Raw genomic sequence first — 26,193 nt, 5'->3', positions numbered from 1 at the left:
GTTTGTTCCCCAAACGCACAGTACATGACCAATTTTCACTTGTGGGCATGTACCCCAAGTACTTCCCATTCTGTTAAGGGGCCAACACATGCAGTTCCATTGCTTATGGAGCTGTAAGTATTTTATACAACCGACTAAGGGTATAGCCAATTACGTACATGTTGCAGCATTTAAGTAATAATGGAGAGTGGAAATTTAGAACCAAATCTCCTTAGAACATGCTCAATTGGAGTGTTTAAAGGGAACCTGTCATCAGCAGCCCTTTTTCTGGTTCCCCCATTGTACCCATAGTGTGCAGATTGCCAAAGAGTTTTTATACGCTCCATCATGCATTCAAATGCAGACGCAAGAATTACCTCACGCGGTCAACAACAAGAGGATGAAAGGGCATGCAGACATGTATGATGCCTAGCATAGGTAAGCGACAGGGGGAGGAGATATGGGGGCAGGGGAGGCTTTTTTTCCCCAATTAAATTGGAAATGGATGCATGATGAGCAGTTCTCTGAGGGCAGGGTGGCAGTACCGCTCCTCACTGGCCACTCCCATGGGACACAGTTCTCCAGACAGCAAGGTAAACTTTGATCTAACTTATCTTTTTATTGGAAAAAGACAGTTTTGCTATAAAAACTTTTTAGCAATGTGCACACTATTCTCTACGGGGACATGGGGGGAGCCAGAAAAAGGGTTCCCGATTACAGGCTCCCTTTAAGGTATTTTGTGCAAAATATCAGCAAATAATTTATGCAAATGACATCCTGTGCATCAGGATAACATTTTCTCCTTTCATACAGTCCTGTGCTATCCAAAACTTCCCCTATGACCTGCATTATAGAAAAATATGGGGGTAGGAGACCTGTCAGCAGCGCTGACACTAACTGCAAATTTACTCTCTTATAGTTTACTTTGTCCTGTGCTGATCCAAACTGGCATTGTTCATTTACAGATCTCTATTTACAGATATGTATTGGTGTTCTGGGTGGATATTTTTAGCACTCGACTCTCAGCATGTGGATCTTTGTTCCAAATAGTAAAAAGGCTAATTGCATTGTGACAATGGGCTGGCTTCTTCGTCGGGCAAGGAGAGGATGACTTGTTGTTCGCTGCCTATTTGCACCTGTACTACTATAGTGCATTAGCCTCTACACAGGCACTTTCAAAGCACTTACAAAAACACTCTTTCCACTTATAAGCCCAGTATTCATGTTTTTTTGCCAACTTTATCAAAATGTTTCTAATGTTATTGCTTTAGTGCTAAGTGAATGTATTTAAAAAGAGGGCCCTTCCCTTCCCATGACAAGTCGGTTTTACTAAATACTTGCTTTGCTTCTAGTAGAACAATTCTGGAGTACATTTTCTTAGACTGGTAGAAGGTTTTTGAAAAAACCCCAAAAACATTCATTTTATATATGAATAAAATAACTCTTGCCGTCATAATACATAAAATGAAATTGGTCATAATTTTATTACAATATATAAAATTTTCTTACAGTTCGTTCCTAACTACAGAGCTGTACATCTTCTGATTGTACAGGTGGATTCCTCTGTTTCCAGAGACTAAAAATAAAAAAAACATTAAAAAGAAAAAATAAAATGCCTTAAAAGGTCAGTTAAAAGCACACCATGGTGTTTCATTCAAGTCACATTCCAGCAGGACATTCAGTACTGTACATGGGGCACCGCCAATGGACACTTCGGTACGGGACTCAATGCGATACTGAACGCTGTGTAGCCCTCCTTCACGGTCCACTTTGAACTGCTCCTAGAATTCATTATTAAAAAAATAATAAATAAAAAATTCTAAAATGCCTAAAATGTAGGCAAGTCAAGCCACACAATCACATTTCCCCAAAACTGGCCGATTCACAATTGCCAGTTTGAAAAATATGGTAATTATTCTCTTATCCTACCCATACTAGAAGACAAATCTAACTATAACCTGCATCCCAGATTTTGGGGGGGGGGGGGGGGGGGGAACAAACAAAAAAACACATAAACACACACACAAAGTTAAAGGTCTAAGGACCTCGCTGTGATGCAGACACATGCTTCTGACATCACTCCAGGTCCAGCAGTAATACTAATGTCTGTAACAGCCAGGAGAGTGAAAAAGCAGTGCAGAGGATCAGTTGGCTTTTTTAGTGCTTCAACTGATCTCAAAAGACCGCGGTCAGGAGGATCTGACAGAGCTGAATCCTCCTGACCTTCGTGCTTTTCAGCTTTTTTAGACTTATTCTAGGATGCACGTTTTCACGTAGGATTCTTCAGTGCACAATGCCAAGTACTATACCTGCTTCTGAGCAGCAATCCTTTTCTGATCACGCTTCCTCCATGCAGGGTCATGAAGGTGCCGAAAGGTTTGGTATCCTGTGCTGATTCCCGTGGGTCGAAATAGCTTAAATAAAAGAGAAACAACAGAAGTTTGACAATACAAAAAAAATAAAAAAATTATATCAGCACATCCAAAAGAGGCGAAAACAAAAAGTAACCCATTAGAACTCAAGGATGTTGGTAAATTTTCAAATGTGAAATAAACTGATCATAAATCACCAAATGTCTCTGTCTGAGTTGACAAAAACAGTAATTACCCAATTCCAAGTTATAATTTGTTCACAATATAAAAGAGGCCTAGCATTATACAGAGCAGACGCATTGTTATAATGGCGACAGAGTGTTAATTGTCAGGAGGTCATGCAATTCTACGAAAATAAAAACTTGAATATATTGCTTAATTACAGATTACAGAATCCTAATCCTATATAAAAATCGGTGGCGCTGAAAGGTTAATGTCTCAACGAGAATGCTTGATGCAGCTTTTAAAACATGGAATAACTAGCAACTCCCTAACAAAAGAAAAAATTATTTATGGAATTTAGGCAATAACCATGCTGCATAATGCATAAGGAACCAGTAGTTCATACCAATAGGTGAGGACATGTGAAAATGTGGTTAAAATAAAGGGTATTTCAGGATATATACATAATGATGAACAGTTTAAAAAAACAAACAAAAAAAGCCTCGTTTAAAACACTGACCAAGTAATGGATGCTGGCCGCACAGACCAATAAGGGTATACACTTCAATCTAAGCCTAACAAAGCTGGTATTGTTAAATGCGTATCTTTAAAACAGTGATTTTCAACCTTTTTTGAGCCGCGGCACACTTTTCATACCAACCAAAATAGCACAAAATGACATTAAAACAGTCATAAAAGGCCTCCCTTTACTAATTAAGAGCCCCTAGCGGCCTCCCTTTACTAATTAAGAGCCCCTAGCGGCCTCCCTTTACTAATTAAGAGCCCCTAGCGGCCTCCCTTTACTAATTAAGAGCCCCTAGCGGCCTCCCTTTACTAATTAAGAGCCCCTAGCGGCCTCCCTTTACTAATTAAGAGCCCCTAGCGGCCTCCCTTTACTAATTAAGAGCCCCTAGCGGCCTCCCTTTACTAATTAAGAGCCCCTAGCGGCCTCCCTTTACTAATTAAGAGCCCCTAGCGGCCTCCCTTTACTAATTAAGAGCCCCTAGCGGCCTCCCTTTACTAATTAAGAGCCCCTAGCGGCCTCCCTTTACTAATTAAGAGCCCCTAGCGGCCTCCCTTTACTAATTAAGAGCCCCTAGCGGCCTCCCTTTACTAATTAAGAGCCCCTAGCGGCCTCCCTTTACTAATTAAGAGCCCCTAGCGGCCTCCCTTTACTAATTAAGAGCCCCTAGCGGCCTCCCTTTACTAATCAAAAGCCCCAGCCTCTCTATACCAATAAAAAAAGACCCTAGCTGCCTTCCCTATACAAATAATAACCTTATATACTTACCCTTGATGTCTTCTTCCGCGTACCTTCACTCCTAATGGCGATCCGCCCACCTTCTGTAGCTCCTGCACCGCGCGCCTCTGGTCACGTGACTTACGTGACCTGACGTCAGGTCGCGTCAGTCACGTGACATGGGCCGCGCAGTGCAGGAGCTACAGAAAATGGGCGGATCGCCGACGCGGGGCTTGTAGGCAAGTATAGGGGCTGAAACACAGGGGCGCGGTGGCAGCAGTACACATGGACACCATGGTTCGGGGGAACTTTCCACACGGCACACTCAACTATGTGTCGCGGCACACAGGTTGAAAATCACTGCTTTAAAACATCACACAATCAGCCCTGTCCAAATAGGATATGATTGTTTCACAAGGAAGTCCACTAGTTGGAAGACTGTGTGCCAGAGGGGCAGCAGTTCTGTAACACTGGCTCTAAAGCGGGCATGTAATGTGTCCCATGTAGAATACCTATGACAGGCAATATACAACCCAAAAAAATTACAAAACAAAGCCCCATATATTTTAAGTTGTTGTCTGGGACTAAGTCATCAAAGAGACTGCACTAGAAACCACACACAATGCTACATAGTACAGCTTATGCAGCTCAGCCCTATTCAATTGAAAGGGCCCGATCTGGACACACGACATGCGACTAATAAATTCAAAAAGAAAGGGGGGGGGGGGGGGGGGGGGAAGAGAGAATTTGTTTGGAAGGACATAAAATAATGAAATGCTCTGCTACCTGCAATCCAGCACCTTTGATTCTTCTGTAAAACTCATCATCTTCCCGACCCCATCCCCAAAATCGATTTGACATTCCATTACACTGCATGAAAAAAAAAAAAAAAACATATGTAATATTACAGTAAAGGTGTTCATGTATCATCAATAGTTGTCAGTCAACAGACATTTTCAATACCTATACACACACAGATGCTTGGTTCAGTCAAGCTTAATGGGGGGGGGGGGATTTATCAGAAGCGTCTGAGAGCAAACTATTCTAGTTGTGTGTGGCAACCAATCAGGGCTCAGCTTTCATTTTCCAGAGAAGTTTATAATATGAAAGCCAAGCTCCAATTGTTCCCCTGAGCAACTAGAACAGTTTTGCTCTCTGATAAATCTTCCCAATAAGTCAATTGGGGAGGATTTATCAGGGCTTGCTGACGTACAATTACAGGGAGTCCTCCTTACACCACCTCCACACCAAGTAAAAGTGGAGGGGCCTGAAGGGGGGTGTACCCGGCCCGGCAGCAAAGTGGACAGCGCTGAGAGTTCCTGCCGTGCAAGCTATAGTGCATTTTCATGCCCGGCAGGAGCTGGTGTATGACTTGTGCGGTCATCCACTGTGACAGGGAGGGTAGGGATTGCAGTCCCTGAGATTTCTCTCAAATTACTCCAACTTTAAAATTTTATCTAGAAAATACAATACTACAAAACTTTAAAATATGGTAAATTAACCACTGCCTCCCCCCCATACATATGACAAAGCTATCTGGCTTTGTCAAAATTAACATATTTGCCTCACTTTTATTTTAGGGTGTGGTCGCGCATCGCATTTAACGCATGCGTTTAAAAACGCATTGGAATAGCTGAAGAGTGATTTGCCTACTTAAACAGCTGTTAACACGTGTTTACAAAACAGAGCCATTAATGCATGTGTTAACATTAACACTTGCTTTTACAAAACACTAATGTTAACGCATGCTTTAACGGCTGTGTTTTGTAAACACGTGTTAACAGCTGTTTAAGTAGGCAAATCACACTTCAGATATTCCAATGCATTTTTAAACGCATGCGTTAAACGCGACGGGTGACCGTACCCTTAGAGAAGCCAAACAAATAGTATTGTTCGTTCTCTAAATATTCTGAAAAATTGCATAATAAGGGTCTTATTGAGTGATAACTGTACTAAAATAGAACTTATTTCAAAACACAAAACCACACTAAAGTGTCATGTGCAAAGTATTAAATGTCAAATATTACCTTCTTGCAGAAGTATAGCAAGCTAAAATGTCCGAATTTGAGTCTAAGTGTGTTCAGGTGACGTCACGCTTACCGTGATTCAGACAATGGTATACTCACAGGCTGGAGATCGTGGGTACCACATGAAACACCTGTCCCTATATGGTCCCCTGTACTCCAGCCCTTACAAGGGCAGTCCACAGCTGTTCCTGTTGAACTTAAGCATGCCCCTTGTATATGCCAAATTACTCCTCAGAGGGATTAAAGTGTCTTAGTGCTTGTGCCGGCCATCCATATAAGTGGACGCTTTAGCTCGCTAAGACAACTCGGAGTGTATACTTCTGCAAGAAGGTAATATTTGACATTATTACTTTTGGTATTTTACACATGACACTTTAGTGCGGTTCTATGTGTTTTGAATTAAAGGTTATATTTTAGCACAATTATTACTCAATAAGACCCCTATTATGCCAACTTTTCTTTCATGTGAACTGGGCCAGCTAGTTTGTCAACCTTGGTGTTGGTTTCAATCATTTCAGTGTGAAAACATTAGACATTTCTGAAAAACCATGTTTAGGTGAATGGGACAGTTTCCCACATTTCTGAAACAAATGTAAGTGTGAATTGACCCACACAGTAACCAACTTATTTACAGGCCAACACCAAGGTATCATTACCAAATTTTAATAGCACTTTTAATCACATTACGTGGCACATTATTTTATGGGTTGGAAGAATACAATGAAAACATGTTAAAGAGGACAATAAAAGTGAACAGAAGAACGTTGTATAACTTATAATTATTATAGGTTCTGACTATGCACAGAAGGAACAGTCCTGACACGCATTACTACCCCTGTACTGATGAGCAATGGTCTATTATGCATCTTCTTGTCTCATCATGTTCTCCAGTTCAATAGCATCACTTCATTATTCTGCCTATTAAACAGGAACCATGAACATTACTACACAAAACAATGATCAAAGTGTACTGCCACATCTCAATTACTGCTCAAAGTAGTAATACTCCCACAGAGCGCACTTGCATTCACGTTCATGCGCAAGTACGCCGCTCTGCGGTAATTAGGCATGAACGTAACAGCCGGGCTTGGACATTTCCGCGCTTTGGCTGACCTCGCCGCTTCCTCTCACCTCCACTCCAATCCCTGCCACCGCGGTGCATCGGAAGTTAACACCCGCACTGCCGCAGAGTGCATAGAAACAGTGCCACGCTCCAATAAATACAGGTAGCTGCTGTACCTGGTTTATTGGGAGGGGGGCGGCTAGCCAGGGCTGCCCCTGTGAAGGGGGAGGGGGGGGGCTAGCCAGGGCTGCCCCTGTGAGAAAAAGTCAGAAAACAAAATAGGCAAGTCATAAACCTTTATTTTAATATAGCTGAATTGTATGTGCTTGTATTTTGATAGGTTTTTTTTTAACAATATGTTCAGCTTTCTGGTTGTTCTCAAAGGGCTCATTGTGATGTTATTGCTGTATTACTGCAACTACTAAACAGCTCATCTAACTGTTAAGAAGTATCAACATTTTTACAGTACTAAAATGACAATCGGCCCTTTTATGGCAACCATAAAGCTGATGTGGCCCTTGTCGAAAAGGAGTTTGACACCCCTGATCTAGAGAGTTTCACCACTGGCCAGAGAGGTCTATCTGTAGTTAAGGGTCGTCTGTAAGTCAGGTGTTCTTAAGTAGGGGACCGCCTGTATAGGCCTATGGAAGGAGACCACCACTGCATCTGGGTAGTGACTCTAAACAATATCTCTAGGGCAACAAAAAACCCAAAAGCAATTTGGTGGGTTCATATAACAAGAACCTATGCAGCTCAACGTAAGAAATTCTAGCAACCACATAGCACTTAAAGAGGACCTGTCACCGCGGAAAACCCACAGACCAAACGTGCCCCCCATAATCCTCCCCCCAGCCCCTTTCTCCCTAGCAGTTTTTTTTTTAAATTTATGTGAAGTAAATTGATTTAAAACGATCCGACCTCTTACCATATAAGAGGTCGGATCCTGTATCTGGTGGGAGTATTACGGGGGGCACATTTGGTCTATGGGTTTTCGGCGGTGACAGGTCCTCTTTAAGGAGAATAAAACATTGACATTACACTCACCAGTTCATAATGCTGTTTGGTAAGTAGTAAAATCCCTCCAACGTAGGTCTTGTAATGATACAAGGGATGCAGTTCTGGGGACGCCACGTGAAATGGCCCCTTTTCTGGAAATCCATAGTCCAGATTGGGGTTAAGAGGTAGCAGGTCAACATCATGCATAGCGATGTAGTCTGTATCATTCCCACTCTCCAAGAAGCCCACATTTATCAATGAAGCCCTGTTAAATCTGATAAGGAACAAGATATGTTAGTAAATTACATACAATTGATAAATTTAGTAATGCTAAAAAAAAAAAAAATTGTGATCAGCATGATCTATACACAAAATTTAGTTTTTTTAATGTAATAAAATGTAGAAGGAAAAATTAGAAGCAGTCAGCAGATTTTACAGACTTCTCAAACTTGTGTGGCGTCTGAAAAACAACAGTAATCTTCAGCCTTTCTATTCCTATGGTTTTTTTTTTACCAATTTACTAAATTATTTACTTTTGAAGACTGAAAAATCTTCTGTCTGGTCTGGGGTCGTCTTATACGCCGGTAATGTTTCTTCTCACCTTTCCCGCAATCCACCGAAGCTTCGCTGCTACACTCCGGCCGCCGGTGACAGCTCCGTGGGTGCCGGCGTCGCAGAGAATATGACGTTGGCACGCGGCTGACGTCATATTCTGTGAGCCGCCAGCGCTCAATGAGCTGTCACCGCCGGCCGGAGTGTAGCAGCGGAGCTTCGGTGGATTGCGGGAAATGTGAGAAGCTGTTGTAATACAACGTGGCCCCCCGGCCGTTACCTTGGACCCCTCAACGCTGCTACCGCGGCCTCCCGGCACGCTCTCCGGTCCCTCGGCCGCCTGGTAGGCTTCCTGGTCCCGCAGCCTCCGGCTCTCCACACTGCTCCCAAGGCCACTCACCAAGTTGCTGCCCGGCCAGCACACTTCCTAGGCTCGCAGTATGCCTCCTAACCGACCCACCCCACTGCAAGATATGCAAGTCCCTATATATGTATGTATAGTTAATGAATGTATGCTATATGTGTGTATTTGCTTACAGTATGTGCTGTATGTATGGAAAAGGGGTAGTCTTATACGGCGAATATATCTTAAACTCTATATTTTAACAGGAAAGTAGGGGGGTCGTCTTATACACCAGGTCGTCTTATACGCCGGAATATACGGTATATATTTTACGGTAAAATACATCAAGTGCCCAGTCGGTGTGCAGCTTGCCTTACTCAGCTAAACCTTATCAAGGAACTGTGGACGATTCAGCAACATAAGCTAAAGTCAAAAAGCATCCATTCAATGATTATTCTCCTTGCAGAATGGAGGGGGATAAAAAAAAAAAAAAAAAAATCTTGTAATCGTGTAGTCAGGGCCAAATAGGAATTAATTTTACATTTCATAGGGGTGTAATGGTTTCTACTCAGCTTCTGCAATTTGAAATGCAGAGAGTTACTAAGAACTCAAAAGGGTTATATATTAAAAACAGATGTATTTGCAAACTAACTTTTTAAAATCATTCATGAATATGTCATCTCATTGTCCAAGAAAAATACAGACCTGTAATGATCCAACTGGTTAATGACAAATATACGGTGCCGGATTTTTTTCTCCGAGAGATACTGGTGCATGTGGGGGACAAAGCTTAAGAGTTCCTCAAATCGTTCCCGAAAAGGAATAAGCAAAGCAAGACGATGAGGACCCCATGAGGGATCTTCATACACAGTTCTAGGAGCAGGTGGGCAGGACTGCCTGGGGGGCACATCTTCTTGCTTCCGTACATCGCCTGTACAGCTGAGTTGCAGCCAGAGCATGGAGAGAAAACCAAGCAGCAAGCAGGTGAGAAACAGCTTGAAGATGCTACATTTTCTGGGCAGAATCCCAAGAAAAAGGCCCGACCTACAATAGAAAAAAATTTAATTGATGAACAGAACATGCCCGCTGAAGCCAGGAATTAATGCAGTGTAAACGTGATGTAAGCACTATCCGTTACATAGAAATACATTCATTTAGTGGAGAACCAGTCAATACAGGGGACTTGTCACTACTACTCCATGGGGGAGCATAAGCTGTTTATAAGATCATGTTGTGTTTCACTAGGCCATGCGAACATCGCTATATTGTTGTGATATGTTTTTCCAGCCTTTAACCTCATATCTATCTAAATAATTGGGACCTGTTCTTAGGTCATCAATATTGTTGGCCTGAGAACAGGTCTCCAATTAATTAGATAGATAGTTATGAGGTAAGAGGATTGAAAAACATGTCACAACAATGTAGTGATGTTCACATTTCTTGTACAAAAGTGTGTACTGATTGGATTCTCTCTCCATATTGGCTTCTTCATTTTTATTTTCTTAACCCCTTAACGCTCTGCGCCGTAGCTCTACGGTGCAGAGGTATAAGGGATGTATGAAGAGGGCTCACGGGCCGAGTCCTCTTCATACAGAGGTGGGGGTTGTTGCATATTGCAGCAAACCCCCACCGCTAATAACCGCGGTCGGTGCTTGCAACCCTTTCAACGCCGCCGGCAAAGTCGCCGGCGGCGTTTAAAAGATGGCGGCGCGCGGGCGCCGCCATCTTTATTACGATCGCTGCGCCCCCCGAACGTCAGTGGGGGCCGTGATCGGTTGCCATGGTAGCCTCGGGTCTACGTTTGACCCGAGATTATCTGGCATCCGCAGATTCGTTACAATGAGCCAGTGGCTCATTGTAATGAATGTGCTGCAAAAATGCCATATATTGCAATACAGAAGTATTGCAGTATATGGTAGGAGCGATCTGACGATCTAGGGTTAATGTACCCTAGATGGTCTAAAAAATAGTGAAAAAAAAAAATTTAATAAAAAGTTCAAATCACCCCCCTTTCCCTAGAACGGATATAAAACATAATAAACAGTAAAAATCACACAAACATATTAGGTATCGCCGCGTCCCAAAATGCCCGATCTATCAAAATATAAAACCGGTTACGGGCGGCGGTGACCTCCGAGGCGGGAAATGGCGCCCAAATGTCCAAAATGCGACTTTTACACCTTTTTACATAACATAAAAAATGAAATAAAAAATGATCAAAATGACGCACAGGCCTCAAAATGGTAGCAATGAAAACGTTGCCTCATTTCGCAAAAAATGCACACATCTCCGTGCGCCAAAGTATGAAAAAGTTATTAGCGTCAGAAGATGGCAAAAATTTTTTTTACTTTTTTGTACACATTCGTTTAATTTTTGAAAATGTATTAAAACACAATAAAACCTATATAAATTTGGTATCACCGCGATCGCACCGAACCAAAGAATAAAGTAGGCGTGTTATTTGGAGCGAAGAGTGAAAGTCGTAAAAACTGAGCCCACAAGAACGTGACGCACGTGCGGGTTTTCTTTCAATTTTTCCACATTTGGAATTTTTTTTCAGCTTCGCAGTACACGGCATGTTAAAATAAAATTGAAGTTGGAGAGCGAGAAATGAGCCGAAAAACCCTGCGTCCTTAAGGGGTTAAAAATACATCAACACTTGAGATGAGCGGACCATAACTTTAGGTGTCCTCCATTCGGGAGCTCCACACAACCCGGATATTTAGCTTGATGGGCTACAGAGCAGCCAATCAGGCAACTTTACACCTCTAGCAACTAGGCATGGCTGTAATGGGCCAGGTGGAGACGTGGTGGCCGCATCTGGCCAATCACTGCCATGGTCAGTTGTTAGGGGCATAAAGACGCCCAATTCAAGCAACATGTTGAGGTTTAGGGAGGGATGGCGAACAGAGGACACCGAACCTAAAGTCCGAGTCCACTCATCTCCAATCAAGACACAAAGGTACAACTAGCGTAGATGGAGCCTCTAATACCCAGCAATTCATGCATGAATTTCTAAAAATACATCTGTATCTTTTCTTAAGAAATCCGTGGCAAGAATTCCCAATGTAGTGTTACAACGGGTGACATCAGCGTATGTAGGTTACATTCTGTGGTTAAAGCCCAACCCCCTACCATTAAAATGGGAGAGTGAAAATACACAGAAGGCAGAGAGTTGCTGCTGCCAATGTTCAGGGAGCCTCCATAAGTGAACAGCTATATCACTGAGGGAACTGCCACAGTTTAGGTTCAGCAGAGGATCGATGCCTTACAGTTGCATCCGACCCACAAAGCCTTTAATAACCTCTTTGTACAAGTTTTTTCCAACATAACGCATGATGAAAAAACGCAGTCTACTACACGTTTTCATCCATTTGACTATGAACATGTGGGTGGTGTTAGTGATAGCTAGTGCTCAGCATCCATTTTGACCCCTGTCAGCCATTTTGTGTAGCTTCTGCAGTGTTCTTGGAGTTATCAACTGTTCCCAGAAAGTCAGCACAATATGAGCACTACAAGTTATTTGATAAGCAAGCTTCTTGTAACTTTTACAAGGCAAGAACATCCTCTCTGTATTACTAAGATAAAAATGTATAATGCAATGTCCTGCTTACGCAAATGCTAAGGAGCTGGACCACGCGTGAGGTGATTAATAAAGTACGAGTTGTTTTTAAAAGATACTCGAGTCTTCAAATACAGATCTCATTCCAGCACTGTATTAACTGATTACCAATTTGGAATTCACTCTACAACTCTTACAGAGGGGTTTGGAGAAGCTCACCTAAAATATCTCTAACAGTGTTAAAGGGAACCTGTCACCCCTGTTTGAAAAAATTAAGTTGCAGGCTGGTTCCCTTAGAGCCCTTATATCATAAGGGCAACCTTTCTTCAGGTAATAAAAATTGCTGCTCCGAAAAGGGAAAAATGAACATTTATTTATTTAGATTCTAGCGAGTCGATGTGGGCGGATAGATATGTGCCCGCAGCTTGCTCACACATCCTTGCCCTACGTCATCTGCCTATGCATGGAAGCAGAAAGCCGCGCATGTGCCGAAGGCATTTGTGTTATAATTCAGCCGACAGTCGGATGACATGGCAAGGAGGGCAAGGAGGTGTGAGCAAAATGCGGGACTCGTATGTGTGTATCCGCCCACCTCGACTTGCTAGACTCCTCCTAACAGAGGAACAATACACATTTTAAAAATAGATTCAGCAGAATTGTTAAATTATAGGAAAAACATCTATTAAACTGAAATTTTAATGCAGCTTCTTACAACATTTTTAGAGAGTGAATAACTAAGATAATGAAATGCAATGCCACCCTTTTCTATTTTTTAGTACGTGTTAATACAGTAGACAATAGCATTCTGTGCTATTTAAAAGGGTAAGCAACCCCGACGGACCCAACAAAGTCAAGAGGTCAATGGATTATTGTAAAACTTTGCGGTTATGATGCAAGTGTGAACAGAGTTTCAGTTATATGCGGATTACACCAGGATATCACAAAGCAGATGTCTTGGCAGTGCGGGCGCAGAAGGCTGCGACATATCCAACACAGTCCATAGTGGATAAAAGATGAGGGGCAGATAGTTCTCACCTACTGTCCTCCCGCAGGTACAAGGCCGGTCTCCTCCGCGTCAGGTACATCTCTGATCTCTGTGTGTAACTTAGTAGTACAATAAATTCACATACTCATAACCATCTATGGCCAGAGATAAGAGCATCCTACAGGCTGTGTATAAATCACATAGAGAGCCCCTTCTTATAAAGAGGGATACAATCTCTAATATCTAAAGTGCATGACATCCTCTATAAAAACTACTCAGCTGCCATATAAAACAGCACCCAGGAGTACAAGTCACTAGGGTGCGTCTACAAAAGCGCTCCCCCAGGCCCGAGTATAGCGCTCACATGTCCCGCACTGTACACCCGGGCACAGTAGCAGCTGTATAACACCCTACGTAGTCAGGGCACGGACCATAGCCCCCGGCGGAGCGGATCTCCCCGTTACACGCTGGCTTCACACTGGTCCCTCACTCTACTAGTTCCGCCCAGGTAACACAGCCTCGTCTTAAAGGTTCCGGCGCTAGTAGTGAGGGAAGAGGGGGTGGTATTTTTGTAGGGTACATGTATATACTGTATTTTATGAGGGGGAGTTACATTGGCGTTTTATGCTGGTAAAAACAAGAATAAACATTGACTTCTGTGAAAGGATGCAAAGCTCAATTACTAATCCAGGGGGTAGGATTACAATAACAGAATACCAGCCACGAAATGAGGTGACTTAAAGGGGATCTTTATTACTGGTGTGATCAGTAGCCACAAGAGGGCGCCAACTCACTTGAGAATGCTCACTTTCAGTTTTCACAAGCACCACCATCCAGCATTAGAACAGAATAATCTCACTTGTTTCCAAAAATTCAGGACATTCGCAACATAGCCAGGACTATTGTCAAGAACCATGCTGTCTACATACCATACCAAAACAAGATTATTAAACAGATATGGTATCAAAAACCAAGAAGTTTTCATACATTATCAGATCCAAGATTACTACATAGTGTAGTAACACAAAAGAGCAAGAACTCAGTTATAGATATAGATATAATACCAGCATATAAACTATTACTGAGAAATTGTACCAAAAACAAGCTTTCTACATAAATCTAATACCAGAACCAAGCTTACTACTTACATAAGTTACCAGGTTCAAGCTTTTTAGATACATACGGATATATTCAGTGACAGAGCTAAGCTCAATACACATATACAGTACAGAACCAAACCTTCGGTTTGTGTCTCTCAGAAGATAAATATATATAGACATTTAAAACAGTTGGCAATTATAGCCCTATGTTATACAGATACAGTAAATATGTCCCAAACATATTACAGGCTGCCCCCAACTAAAGGACACCCGACTTATATACAAACCCTAGTTACAGACTGAACTCTCTGCCCACTGTAACCTAGGGAAACTCTCTGGATGCTTTACATTAGTCCCAGGCTGCAATGATCAGCTGTAAGGTGTCTGTAATGAAGTTTTATTGGTAATCCTTGTTCCCATGACAGCAAAAAAATTAAGAAAATCCAATGTCAATGGGATAAAAAGAAAATGTTGTCTAGAGTGACAATTATACAATATACCAGTTCCAACGTATGTGGCCACTGGACATCACTAGTCTCTCACACTGCTCTGGGGGGATTTTGATCAGCTCTTCCTCTCGTCCCTTCTACAGTTCTGTAACTGTTGTGGGTTTCTTGGCCATTGTTACCAAGGATTTTCCAGAGGTTTTTTTTATTGGGTTTAGATAAAGATACTGCATTACCTATTTTGCTTTGTAACAGGGTACATTGTCCTGCATGAAAATTGCTGGCTGATTAAGTGAAGAACACAAGGAAGGAACCATGTGTTGTTGAAGACGGTTCTGATAAACAATTGTATTCACTCTGCCATGTCGCCATATGTGAGTAAAAATTCCTACTGCAGAAAACATTCCCCAAACCATGACACTTCCTCCACCACCTTTAACTGACTTCTCTGGACTGATTTGGCAAGCTCTGTGCAGCACTTCATAATCTACGTGCGCTATATAAATAAATAATTATCAAATGCTGTTAAACGTTGAGACACAGTATGATAACACAGATTCTTACCCTCTTCAGTGCTGAACAGATGAGCATTTCCAGCTGCAATGTTGAAAGGATTGCCCATGGGGATTCTCTGCATTATCCTGTCCTCTCTTTCATTTGTCTTTAGAGGGTGAGCAGCCTTCTTGGGGATTTGAATGAGTTTGTGATGTTGTGAATCACAATTGCAAATCACAGACTTGGAACGATCAACTTCTCTTGCAATGGCTGATTATCTGGCCTTCATCAGGACAATTTGCTTGCTGAGGGTTTCAGTCACTTTAGAACGGCAGACTATTTTTGCAAAGTCAGTGAAAACTGGAAAGTCAGGCCGCTTTTTATATAGGGGTTGTCAGATAATTAAAGAAATGAGCTATGTGAAGCTATCCTTTTCCACACCTGAGGCTGGATTCACACGGCCGGTGCCCGCCGTACTGTAGCACGGCGGGCACACGGCAGCGTGCGGGGAGAGGAGGAGGGGGAGAGCGCTGCTCATCCCTCTCCGTAGGGATACATGGCGCACGGCGCTGTATGCCCTGAAAAAATAGGACATGTCCTATTTTTTCACGGGGTATGGAGCGGTACGGAGCCACACGTGTGCGGCACCGTACCACTCCCGTAGGGCGCTGCGCGCCCATTGCCGTCTATGGGGGACGTATATCGGCCGTATATACGTCGGCCGTATATACGTCCCTCTTGCGCTAGTGTGAATGCAGCCTGATATAGGATTTTGGCTATTGCCAGCTGTTCTGCCCTGGTAACCTCCAATTTCCCTACACAGCCCAGCACACACACCTTCGGGTCAAACTGTTCTCCAATTTTGATCAGTTTTCTTTCTCATTTACATTTTTTTCTGTGATTTAGAATATATACAGTTTATGAAATAAGCTTAAGATGCTGCCATTTTACTTAAGATAGGATACATTCACATAGGGCTACACAATGACCTTGACATTTAAGAAATTATGTGTTGTTCTTTAATTTTAATCTCCAGTGTATTTAGACTGTCCTGAGACCTAGAAGAGACATACTAACAGAAAAGTTAAAGGAGTGTCCAGGATTACGTTTATTTTATATAGGCCCCAGGGGGGTATACAAATAGCAAACACGCTATACACGCCTCTCTCCAGCATTCAGTCTGGCGCACCCAGTCACTGCTGGTCTCTGTCTACAGAGACTCAATTGTGACACAGCGTCAACAGAGTGCACCTGCTACAGCCTCTGTTTGAGGCCTGTATTAGGCTATAGTGGGTGTGTGGCTGGGGGAACAACCCCTTTAACCGTATAAAGTACTTTTGAGTACCAAACTTTTGAGTGTCAACTGTTAGGACTCATATTGTCAGAATGCTGTCAGCCCCACTTGAGTCATGATTCCTGCAGCTACATTTCCGGAACCTTTTTTCATAACTACGGCTTCATACAAGTATTAAAAAATAAAAGTAGAAAATTGAGAGGAACCTTTAAACATTGGCCTTCATATTCCATACAGTTTAACTGGATAACTATTCTTGTTGTCTATATCAGCAGAGCCGGATCACCATTGGCGCTATTGGAGCGCTAGCGCCGGGCCCCCGGATATGGCTTTATTGGTTGGGGGCCCCCGGCCTGGCGCTCCAATAGCGCCGATGTTCATGCTGCTGTTGGGGCCCCGGCGGGCCACAACACTCGCCTCCGCAGTCGGGCAGGGGCCTCCGTCAGTCCGGACCGGAAGCTCCTGCCCGTCCCTGTATAGTGTTCGATGCGGCCGTTTCCGGCCGCTCGAGCACTATTACTGGAGCGATGTGGTCGGAAGACCACCCCGGCGCACATCGCTCCAGGAACTTGGATGCGCGGCCGCGTGATGACGTCATCACACGGCCGCGCACCACTTCCTGTCCGCCCGCGGCAAGAAGAATGAAGACGCGGGACCCGAGGTGAGTATAAGGTTGTTTTTTTTTTTGTTTTTTTTTTTAAATCAAACAGCATTCAAACATGGTGGGGGTCAGGATATTTAAAATAATTAATTGGGGAGGGCATCATATCAAAAAGTTAACTGTGGGGGAGCGGCAAATTAATTAGTTAATTATGGGGGACAGCACATTAAATAGTTAATCATAGGGGGGGCAGCATATTAAATAGTTAATCATAGGGGGGCAGCATATTAAATAGTTAACTATGGGGGGCAGCATATTAAATAGTTAATTATGGGGGGGCAGCATATTAAATAGTTAATTATGGGGGGGCAGCATATTAAATAGTTAATTATGGGGGGGCAGCATATTAAATAGTTAATCATAGGGGGCAGCATATTTAATAGTTAATCATAGGGGGCAGCATATTAAATAGTTAACTATGGGGGGCAGCATATTAAATAGTTAATTATGGGGGGGGCAGCATATTAGTTAATTATGGGGGGGGCTGCATAGTAAATAGTGTGTGTTTGGGGGGTACAATATTAACTCCCCAACGCTCTGAGGCTTACATGTACGGAGCAGAGGTGCGGGACCTGTATGAAGAGGGCTCACGAGTTGAGCCCTCTTAATACAGAGGTGGGGTTTGCTGCAGCAAACGCCCACCACTAATACCCGCGATTGGTGCTAAAGCCGACATTTAAAGGACGGTGGCACATTGGCGCCGCCATCTTTGTTCTGATCATTACTCACTCCCTGGGACGTCATGGGGGGGGGGGGGGGCAGCGATTAGTTGCCATGACAGCCTTGGGTCTTTGTCAAGACTGCATGGCATCTGCAGTTTCGTTACAATGTGCCAGTGGCTCATTGTAATGAATACTGTGTAAAAATTCCATATACTGCAATACCATAGTATTGCAGAATATGGTAGGAACAATCAGACCATCTAGGGTTAAAGTACTCTAAAAAAAATAGTAAAAAAAATAAATCACCCCCTTTCCCTAGAACTGATACTAATTTATTAAACAGTAAAAATCACAAACACATTAGGAATCGCCGCATCTCAAAATATCTGATTTATCAAAATGTAAAAATGGTTATTGCTGGTGTTGAACCACATAACGGAAAATAACGCCCAAATGTCCGAAATGCAACTTTTACACCATTTTACATAAAATAAAAAATGTGATAAAAACTGATCATAAGGCCTCACAGTCCTCAAAATGGTAGCAATGAAAACATCGCCTCATCCCACCAAAAAATAACTCCTCACGCATCTCAGTACCTTATATACTCAAGTATAAGGCAACCCTTATATAGCCAACACCTGCCCCTGATATAGCTCTCCTCCTGCTCCTGTATATAGCCTTCCTCCTGCCCCTATATAGACAGCCAGCCCCCAAATATACCCAGCACCTCCCCATTATACAGCCTACCCCTGCCCCCGAATATAGCCAGCTCCTGCCCCGATATATCCTTCCCACGTATATAGCCAGCTCCTGCCCCGATATATCCTTCCCACGTATATAGCCAGCTCCTGCCCTTGTATATAGCCAGCTCCTGCCCACGTATATAGCCAGCTCATGCCCACGTATATAGCCAGCTGCTGCCCCTGTATATAGCCAGCTGCTGCCCCTGTATATAGCCAGCTGCTGCCCCTGTATAAAGTCAGCTCCTGCCCCTGTATATAGCCAGCTCCTGCCCCCGTATATAGCCAGCTGCTGCCCCCGAATATAGCCAGCTCCTGCCCCCGAATATAGCCAGTTCCTGCCCCTGAATATAGCGAGCTCCTGCCCCTGAATATAGCCAGCTCCTGCCCCTGAATATAGCCAGCTGCTGCCCCTGAATATAGCCAGCTGCTGCCCCTGTATATAGTCAGCTCCTGCCCCTGTATATAGCCAGCTGCTGCCCCTGTATATAGCCAGCTGCTGCCCCTGTATATAGCCAGCTGCTGCCCCTGTATATAGTCAGCTCCTGCCCCTGAATATAGCCAGCTGCTGCCCCTGTATATAGTCAGCTCCTGCCCCTGTATATAGCCAGCTGCTGCCCCTGTATATAGCCAGCTGCTGCCCCTGTATATAGCCAGCTCCTGCCCCTGTATATAGCCAGCTCCTGCCCCTGAATATAGCCAGCTCTGGCCCCTGAATATAGCCAGCTCCTGCCCCTGTATATAGCCAGCTGCTGCCCCTGTTTATAGCCAGCTGCTGCCCCTATATATAGCCAGATGCTGCCCCTATATATAGCCAGCTCCTGCCCCTGTATATAGCCAGCTCCTGCCCCAGTTTATAGCCAGCTGCTGCCCCTATATATTGCCAGCTCCTGCCCCTGTATATAGCCAGCTGCTGCCCCTGTATATAGCCAGCTGCTGCCCCTGTATATAGCCAGCTCCTGCCCCTGTATATAGCCAGCTGCTGCCCCTGTATATAGCCAGCTGCTGCCCCTGTATATAGTCAGCTCCTGCCCCTGTATATAGCCAGCTCCTGCCCCCGTATATAGCCAGCTCCTGCCCCCGTATATAGCCAGCTCCTGCCCCCGTATATAGCCAGCTCCTGCCCCTGTATATAGCCAGCTCCTGCAAAAGAAAGTCCTGCAAAAGAAAGTCAAAACTCACCTTTCCAGCGTCCCCCGCAGGTCTTCTCTTGTTCCGTCGGCAGCGTGTACAGATCTGCCGCTGCCGATGGAAGAAGAGAAGACCTGCGGGGCGCAGGAAAGGTGAGTTTTGACTTTCTTTTTTCTCTTCACTTCAGTATAAGCCAAGTTTGAAGTTTTTAGCACATTTTTTGTGCTGAAAAACTTGGCATATACTCGAGTATATATGCTATGAAAAAGTTATTAGCGGCAGAAGAAGACAAAACCTCTTTTTATTCGTGGTGAGGTTTTAATTTTTTTAAATGTATTAAAACTCAATAAAACCTGTATAAATTTAGTTTCCTTTTGATCATACTGAACCAAAGAGTGAAGTGTACAGAATATAAAATAATTTACAGAGGAAGCCAGTGTATGAAGTTTATTGGGGGTGAGGCCTAGCATGTAAAATAGTTCATAGGGTGGGAGCTGTATATAATATAACTAAATGGGGGGACAGTATATTAGAGGCCAGCCTCTAAAATTCATGTGGCACCCCAGTATATTAGAAAGGGCCATAAATAGGTAAATTAATTCATTAAACGGGGCAATATATAAATGAAGTCATGGGGGAACCATTGGGTAATTGGTGGGTGACACATATAATTAGGGGTACAGTATTACTCAGGGTCTGTAGTATAGTAATATATGCAGGGGACACAGAGGTTTTATTATGGGGTATATTTTGGGGGGGCATATTTCTGTTATCCAGGTGACATTATACTGTGAGTAACTGTGGTATTTTTAGTTTCACAGTGTGGGGCAGGTACAGTGTGGTCAGTTGTGGTGTGAGGGGTATATATGATATATATGGGGAACAGTGTGGTCAGTTGTGGTGTGAGGGATACATATGATATATATGGGGTACAGTGTGGATAGTTGTATTGTGAGGGGTATATATGATATATTGAGGGTACAGTGTGGTCAGTTGTGTTAGGGGTATACATGATATATGTGGGGGCACAGTGTGGTCAGTTGCGGTGTGAGGGGTATATATGATATATGTGGGGGCACAGTGTGATCAGTTGTGGTTTGAGGGGTATATATGATATATAAGGCCACAGTGTGGACAGTTGTGGTGTGAGGGGTATATATGATATATGTGGGGGCACAGTGTGGTTAGTTGTGGTGTGAGGGGTATATATGATATATGTGGGGGCACAGTGTGATCAGTTATGGTGTGAGGGGTATATATGATATATGTGGGGGTACAGTGTGGTCAGTTGTGGTGTGAGGGGTATATATGATATTTGTGGGGGTACAGTGTGATCAGTTATGGTGTGAGGGGTATATATGATATATGTGGGGGCACAGTGTGGTCAGTTGTGGTGTGAGGGGTATACATGATATATGTGGGGGCACAGTGTGGTCAGTTGTGGTGTGAGGGGTATATATGATATATGTGGGGGCACAGTGTGGTCAGTTGTGGTGTGAGGGGTATATATGATATATATGGGGGCACACTGTGGTCAGTTGTGGTGTGAGGGGTATATATGATATATGTGGGGGCACAGTGTGGTCAGTTGTGGTGTGAGGGGTATATATGATATATGTGGGGGCACAGTATGGTCAGTTGTGGTGTGAGGGGTATATATGATATATGTGGGGGCACAGTGTGATCAGTTGTGGTTTGAGGGGTATATATGATATATGTGGGGGCACAGTGTGATCAGTTGTGGTTTGAGGGGTATATATGATATATGTGGAGGCACAGTGTGATCAGTTGTGGTTTGAGGGGTATATATGATATATGTGGAGGCACAGTGTGATCAGTTGTGGTTTGAGGGGTATATATGATATATGTGGGGGTACAGTGTGGTCAGTTTTATATGTGAGGGTCAGGTGTGAGGAGAATATGGGACGATGCCAACCATATCTGTTTTATAAACCCGCAGAGAGTCATGGATGGAAGAAGTCTCCTGGAAGATAAGACAGAAGAGAGGAGACAGCATCAGGGACGTCACCTGTAAGTCATTGGATGACACTGCGGCCTCTGTGCAGGACTGGTATCTACTACCGTACTGTATGGTCACTATATGCTGGTACATACTGGTCTGTGTGTAGGTTATTATATAGTCATTGCATTATTATCCAGTCATTATGTAGTGGTGATAATCCTGATGTAATGATATTATTTGGGCCTAGTACAGAGGTGTCAGTAGTGATATTGCCCTGTGCTCGGTGGTGTTTGTATAATAACAATATGGCGGTAAAGATCATCAGTAAATGGAGTTTATAGTTGGTAAATTATTGGTAATACTGGTCATGTTGTGGTAATCCTGTGGGTCAGTTTCGAGGGATCATTTGTAAATTGTAGCGATATTGATCTTATGGTACTTTTATTTGGTAACAGTTTTGTCTTATGACTATTCAGTAATCATAATCATATACAGGACCTTTAATCTGGCCCTGTATATCAGTCAGGGTCTATGCAACATTTGTACATGAGCCACTTGAAGTCTATCATCCTTTACAAGCAGAACATCAAACATTTAAGAAAAAGGTGATTGATGGCCTTGAAACATTTTTTTAAAACATTTATGATCATGCAACCAGAATGTGCTTATGTGGAAAATATACTCAAACCATGTAAAATATCAATCTAATGTTAAAAATGTTAAACATTTCAACCCACACATCTTCTTCAAATACTCTGCCCACAAAAGTAAGAAATGACCTATGTGTCAGGAGGTGTAATGTGATTTGCTATCCACATAGGAGGCTTGTTCAAGGCCAAAATTGTAGATAATCTAGAGACGACAATGGGACCTTCATATCTCATGGAGCTTTTGAGCAAGCACAAATTACCTGACACATAAGCCTTCTAGAGAAAAACATCAGGGAAATAAAGGAAAAGAAAGTGAATGGTCTTCAGAATCTGGAGGCAGGGTAACCAATTCAGGAGACTAAGGGCTCTTTCACATTGGCGTTGTTTTTCACATCTGTAGTGAATGCGTCACTGAGCCATTGATTAGTATGGGTGTGTTCGCATTGGCTTTTTTTTCACTGATCCGTGGAAAAAAATTGTGAAACCAGTTCGTTGTTTTTCACTGATGCAGATCACAGAAGTCAATAGAAGTCTATGGGCCCGTAAAAAAACTGACAGTTTTTTTTTTTCACTGATGTGACTGGGAAAACAAGTGTTATGTTTTCAAAGCAATGTTAAAACTTTCAGTTTTTTGTGGGTGCAGAGACAAAAAGGGAAGCAACACAGAGACAAAACGCAAAAATTGTGCAATACACACAATACATACGGCTTAGCATGCATGAGCCATCTGTCCAGGCATAAAAAGATAGGGCAGGTCCTATTCCTGCCCATATTGTAGGCTCAGGTAGTCTATAAGAATAGATATTTGGTAGATGTGCCAGGACATGAACAATAGTCCTGCATAATACTATGTGCTGTGTGCATGTAGCCTAAATTTGCCTCACAACAATTCTTCAAACAATGCAAAATATATAGTTGGCCTTTTAATATGAACTCACTGCGGGAGATTTATCATACGCCATATTGGTAATTTACTGTACTTTAGCCCTAGGCTACAATGATTAGGTGTAACAATGGTGTCTGTAATGAAGCTTTATTGTTAATCCTGGTTCTTATGACAACCCAACATTTTTAAAATCCAATTCTCACACAGACCAAAAAAGTTCTGGCTGGGATTACAATTATAAAATAAACAGTTCCGACTTACATTAAAAAATTCAACTTAAGAACAAACCTACAGACCCTATCTTGTATGTAACCCGGGGACTGGCTTAATTTAATTAATACTTTGCAGCAGATTCAACAAGTTCCATTTTTATGTTGTAGGTATTATTCACTTGTACCTTCTGTGTCAGGGTGCATTTTCACAGAAACTGCAGCAAAAACAATTACTATATCTGCAATGTATTATGCATATGTGAACATAGCTAAAAAATAATCATTCATGGTTGGTTTGCTTTAAAAATCATAATGGAGGAAAACTGCAGCTATCCGGGAAAGTGAGGTGTGGCCTGGACTTTGCATATGCCACCTTAGAACTGGAGATACAAACATATGAATTTTGTAAAATGTCAAAATGTTTTAAATTTAACTATTCTCAGTGTTCCACACAAGCCAGCGCCTCTGAATTTGAGAAAAAGAAAACACCCAGCAAGGTACAAATCAAAGCGAAAAAGGTACATATCATAAATGCAACAAAGCAGGCAAAAGACAAGGGAAGGGGTGAAGACTAGAAATTAAGAAAAAAACTACAATGAAAGTGCCCCATAGACCAGTGATTTTCAACCTTTTTTGAGCCGCGGCACACTTTTTATACTTAGAAAATCCTGGGGCACACCACCAACCAAAATAGCACAAAATGACACTAAAACAGTCATATTATACATATAGTTAATAATATAGATAAACACAAAAGGGATATCCTGGCAGGAATGGAGGAAAGACACACACGAAGCTCTTCCTCAACAGTTCTCAGTCTCTCCCTGTTTTTAGTATATGGTGCTGATTATTTTGTGGCTCATATACTGCAAAATAAAGGGGTACAATGAGAAGTACTATGGCCATGAGGCCAGAGTACAAGTGCTAGCTCATATACTCAGCATATGAGCTGGTACTTGTAGTACTCCAGCCTCATGACTATAGTATTTCTCATGTTACATTTCTCATTGTTATATGCAGTATACTGCTGGAGTACTAAAAGTACCAGTTCATATGCTGAGTATTTTGCCAACAGTTCATATACTCAGACAAAAGCTCATATAGTCAGCATTATTGGTGGGCATTACCTTGGCGGTGGGCAAATGCGGGAGTCTCTCCACTCTTAGGATGATGCGCCGGCCTTGGTGGCGTCATTTTGTCGCACGAGGTTCAAAGCTTGCGCATGTGTTATTGTACACGTCTCCTACATTGTAACAAAAACACAGGGGGCACCATAGTTTGGGGAAATTTCCCCGCGGGACACCTGACCATGTGTCGCGGCACACTAGTGTGCCACGGCACACAGGTTGAAAATCACTGCCATAGACTATGTCCTGAATGAATACGTACATAAACCATTAAACTTTATACTGTAGATAGAGAACACGGCTCACCTTGTGCGGTTACTCTCATTCGGCTCTGTTTTGTCCAGCCAGCAGCGAAAGCATTTCATTTGTGGCAGATAAATATGTAAAGGTATTTGTACACCTCTCCTTATCTCATTTCTACAGACCTGTGCCCTGAACTTAAGCGATAAATAGTGTGCAAGCAGGAAGTATCACAAGGAGAATGCAGTTCCGCAGCACAGACGTCATTCTGGTCAGTCATTAGATCAGAGATTCACTCATTGGGATTTATTATGGGGTCCATTATCATGTCCACTATTCATGCTTAGAAAACTGCATATTTTTCATCCAAGACTATGTCCAAATTTCAGCAGTTTGATAACTATTTCTGTGTTATTTTCCATCTACAGGCGGTCCCCTACTTAAGAACACCTGACTTACATACGACCCCTAGTTACAAACGGACCACTGGATTTTGGTCATTTGCTGTACTTTAGTCCCAGGCTACAATAAACAGCAATAACAGTTCATAGGTCACAGGTGTCTGCAATGAAGCTTTATTGTTAATCCTGGTTCTAATGACAATCCAACATTTTTAAAATCCAATTGTCACAGAGACCAAAAAAATTTTGATTGGGGTTACAATAATAAAGTATACAGTTCCGACTTGCATACAAACTCAACTTAAGAACAAACCTGCAGAACCTATCTTGTACGTATATGACATCCATCTTTAAAGGAGGATGTGTGAATGAGCCCTTAGGGCTAAAACAGGCGAGCGTGGTCAGTCTTTCAATAATAGGCCGGCAGTGGCTAGAACTCACAAACCAACCACAGTGTCAGGAAAGTTTATCAGGGAAAGCACACTATGGTTGACTCTATTAGGGTACTGTGCCCACCCTAGTAAGCTTCCTTATTTCTGGCCAACCCCTTTATCTTTAAAGTGGTATTTCCTCGAAGACAAGATTCTTAAATATACTCAGGATAACAAAATAACACATTCTCTAATTCACTCTTATGAACAAAAATACTGCATTTTACAGACATAATTCCTACCTGTCTCAGTCCTGGTGTTTACAATTTTTGCCACTGGACACTACCGTAAATTTTTTGACTATGGTCGGATTCTTCCTGCCAATGCCCTTTTTCGTTTTTGTGTGGTATTTAATATTCCATGCCATGTACTGGGAAGCTGGAAAAAAACTCCAAATGCAGTGAAATTGTTGAAAAAACACATTTGCGCCGTATTCTTGTTGGCTTGGATACGGATTTCACTGTACGCCC

General features: G+C 42.7%; 1 protein-coding gene across 2 annotated transcripts; it reads right to left on the bottom strand.

Annotated features, from left to right (window-relative positions):
- Positions 1–1,444: 1,444 nt before the first annotated feature.
- On the bottom strand, positions 1,445–25,058 carry B4GALT7 (beta-1,4-galactosyltransferase 7). 2 transcript variants are annotated; one of them, XM_072146272.1, is made up of 6 exons: positions 24,958–25,058; positions 9,440–9,778; positions 7,888–8,113; positions 4,540–4,623; positions 2,289–2,393; positions 1,445–1,760 (listed from the first exon to the last, which is right to left on the bottom strand). In XM_072146272.1, the coding sequence occupies exons 1-6, from the start codon at positions 25,014–25,016 to the stop codon at positions 1,605–1,607; spliced, it is 969 nt and encodes a 322-aa protein (XP_072002373.1). In that variant the 5' UTR covers positions 25,017–25,058; the 3' UTR covers positions 1,445–1,604. The 2 variants fall into 2 exon arrangements, with proteins under 2 accessions (XP_072002373.1, XP_072002374.1); XM_072146273.1 differs by lacking the exon at positions 24,958–25,058 and adding an exon at positions 13,332–13,827.
- Between the last annotated feature and the right edge of the window lie 1,135 nt (positions 25,059–26,193).

This window comes from Engystomops pustulosus, chromosome 4, assembly GCF_040894005.1.
Source record: "Engystomops pustulosus chromosome 4, aEngPut4.maternal, whole genome shotgun sequence".
NCBI lineage: Eukaryota > Metazoa > Chordata > Amphibia > Anura > Leptodactylidae > Engystomops > Engystomops pustulosus.
Note: the sequence above shows the minus strand (reverse complement) of the source record. Positions and strands in the feature narration are given on the sequence as shown.

Coding starts and splice junctions, on each gene's coding strand:
- B4GALT7 (XM_072146272.1), bottom strand. CDS start 25,016: ATGAAATGCTTTCGCTGCTGGCTGGACAAAACAGAGCCGAATGAGAGT. Junction 2,394..4,539: donor TCAAAGGTGCTGGATTGCAG/GTAGCAGAGCAT, acceptor CTTTTATTTAAG/CTATTTCGACCCACGGGAAT. Junction 1,761..2,288: donor GGATTGCTGCTCAGAAGCAG/GTATAGTACTTG, acceptor AATGAATTCTAG/GAGCAGTTCAAAGTGGACCG.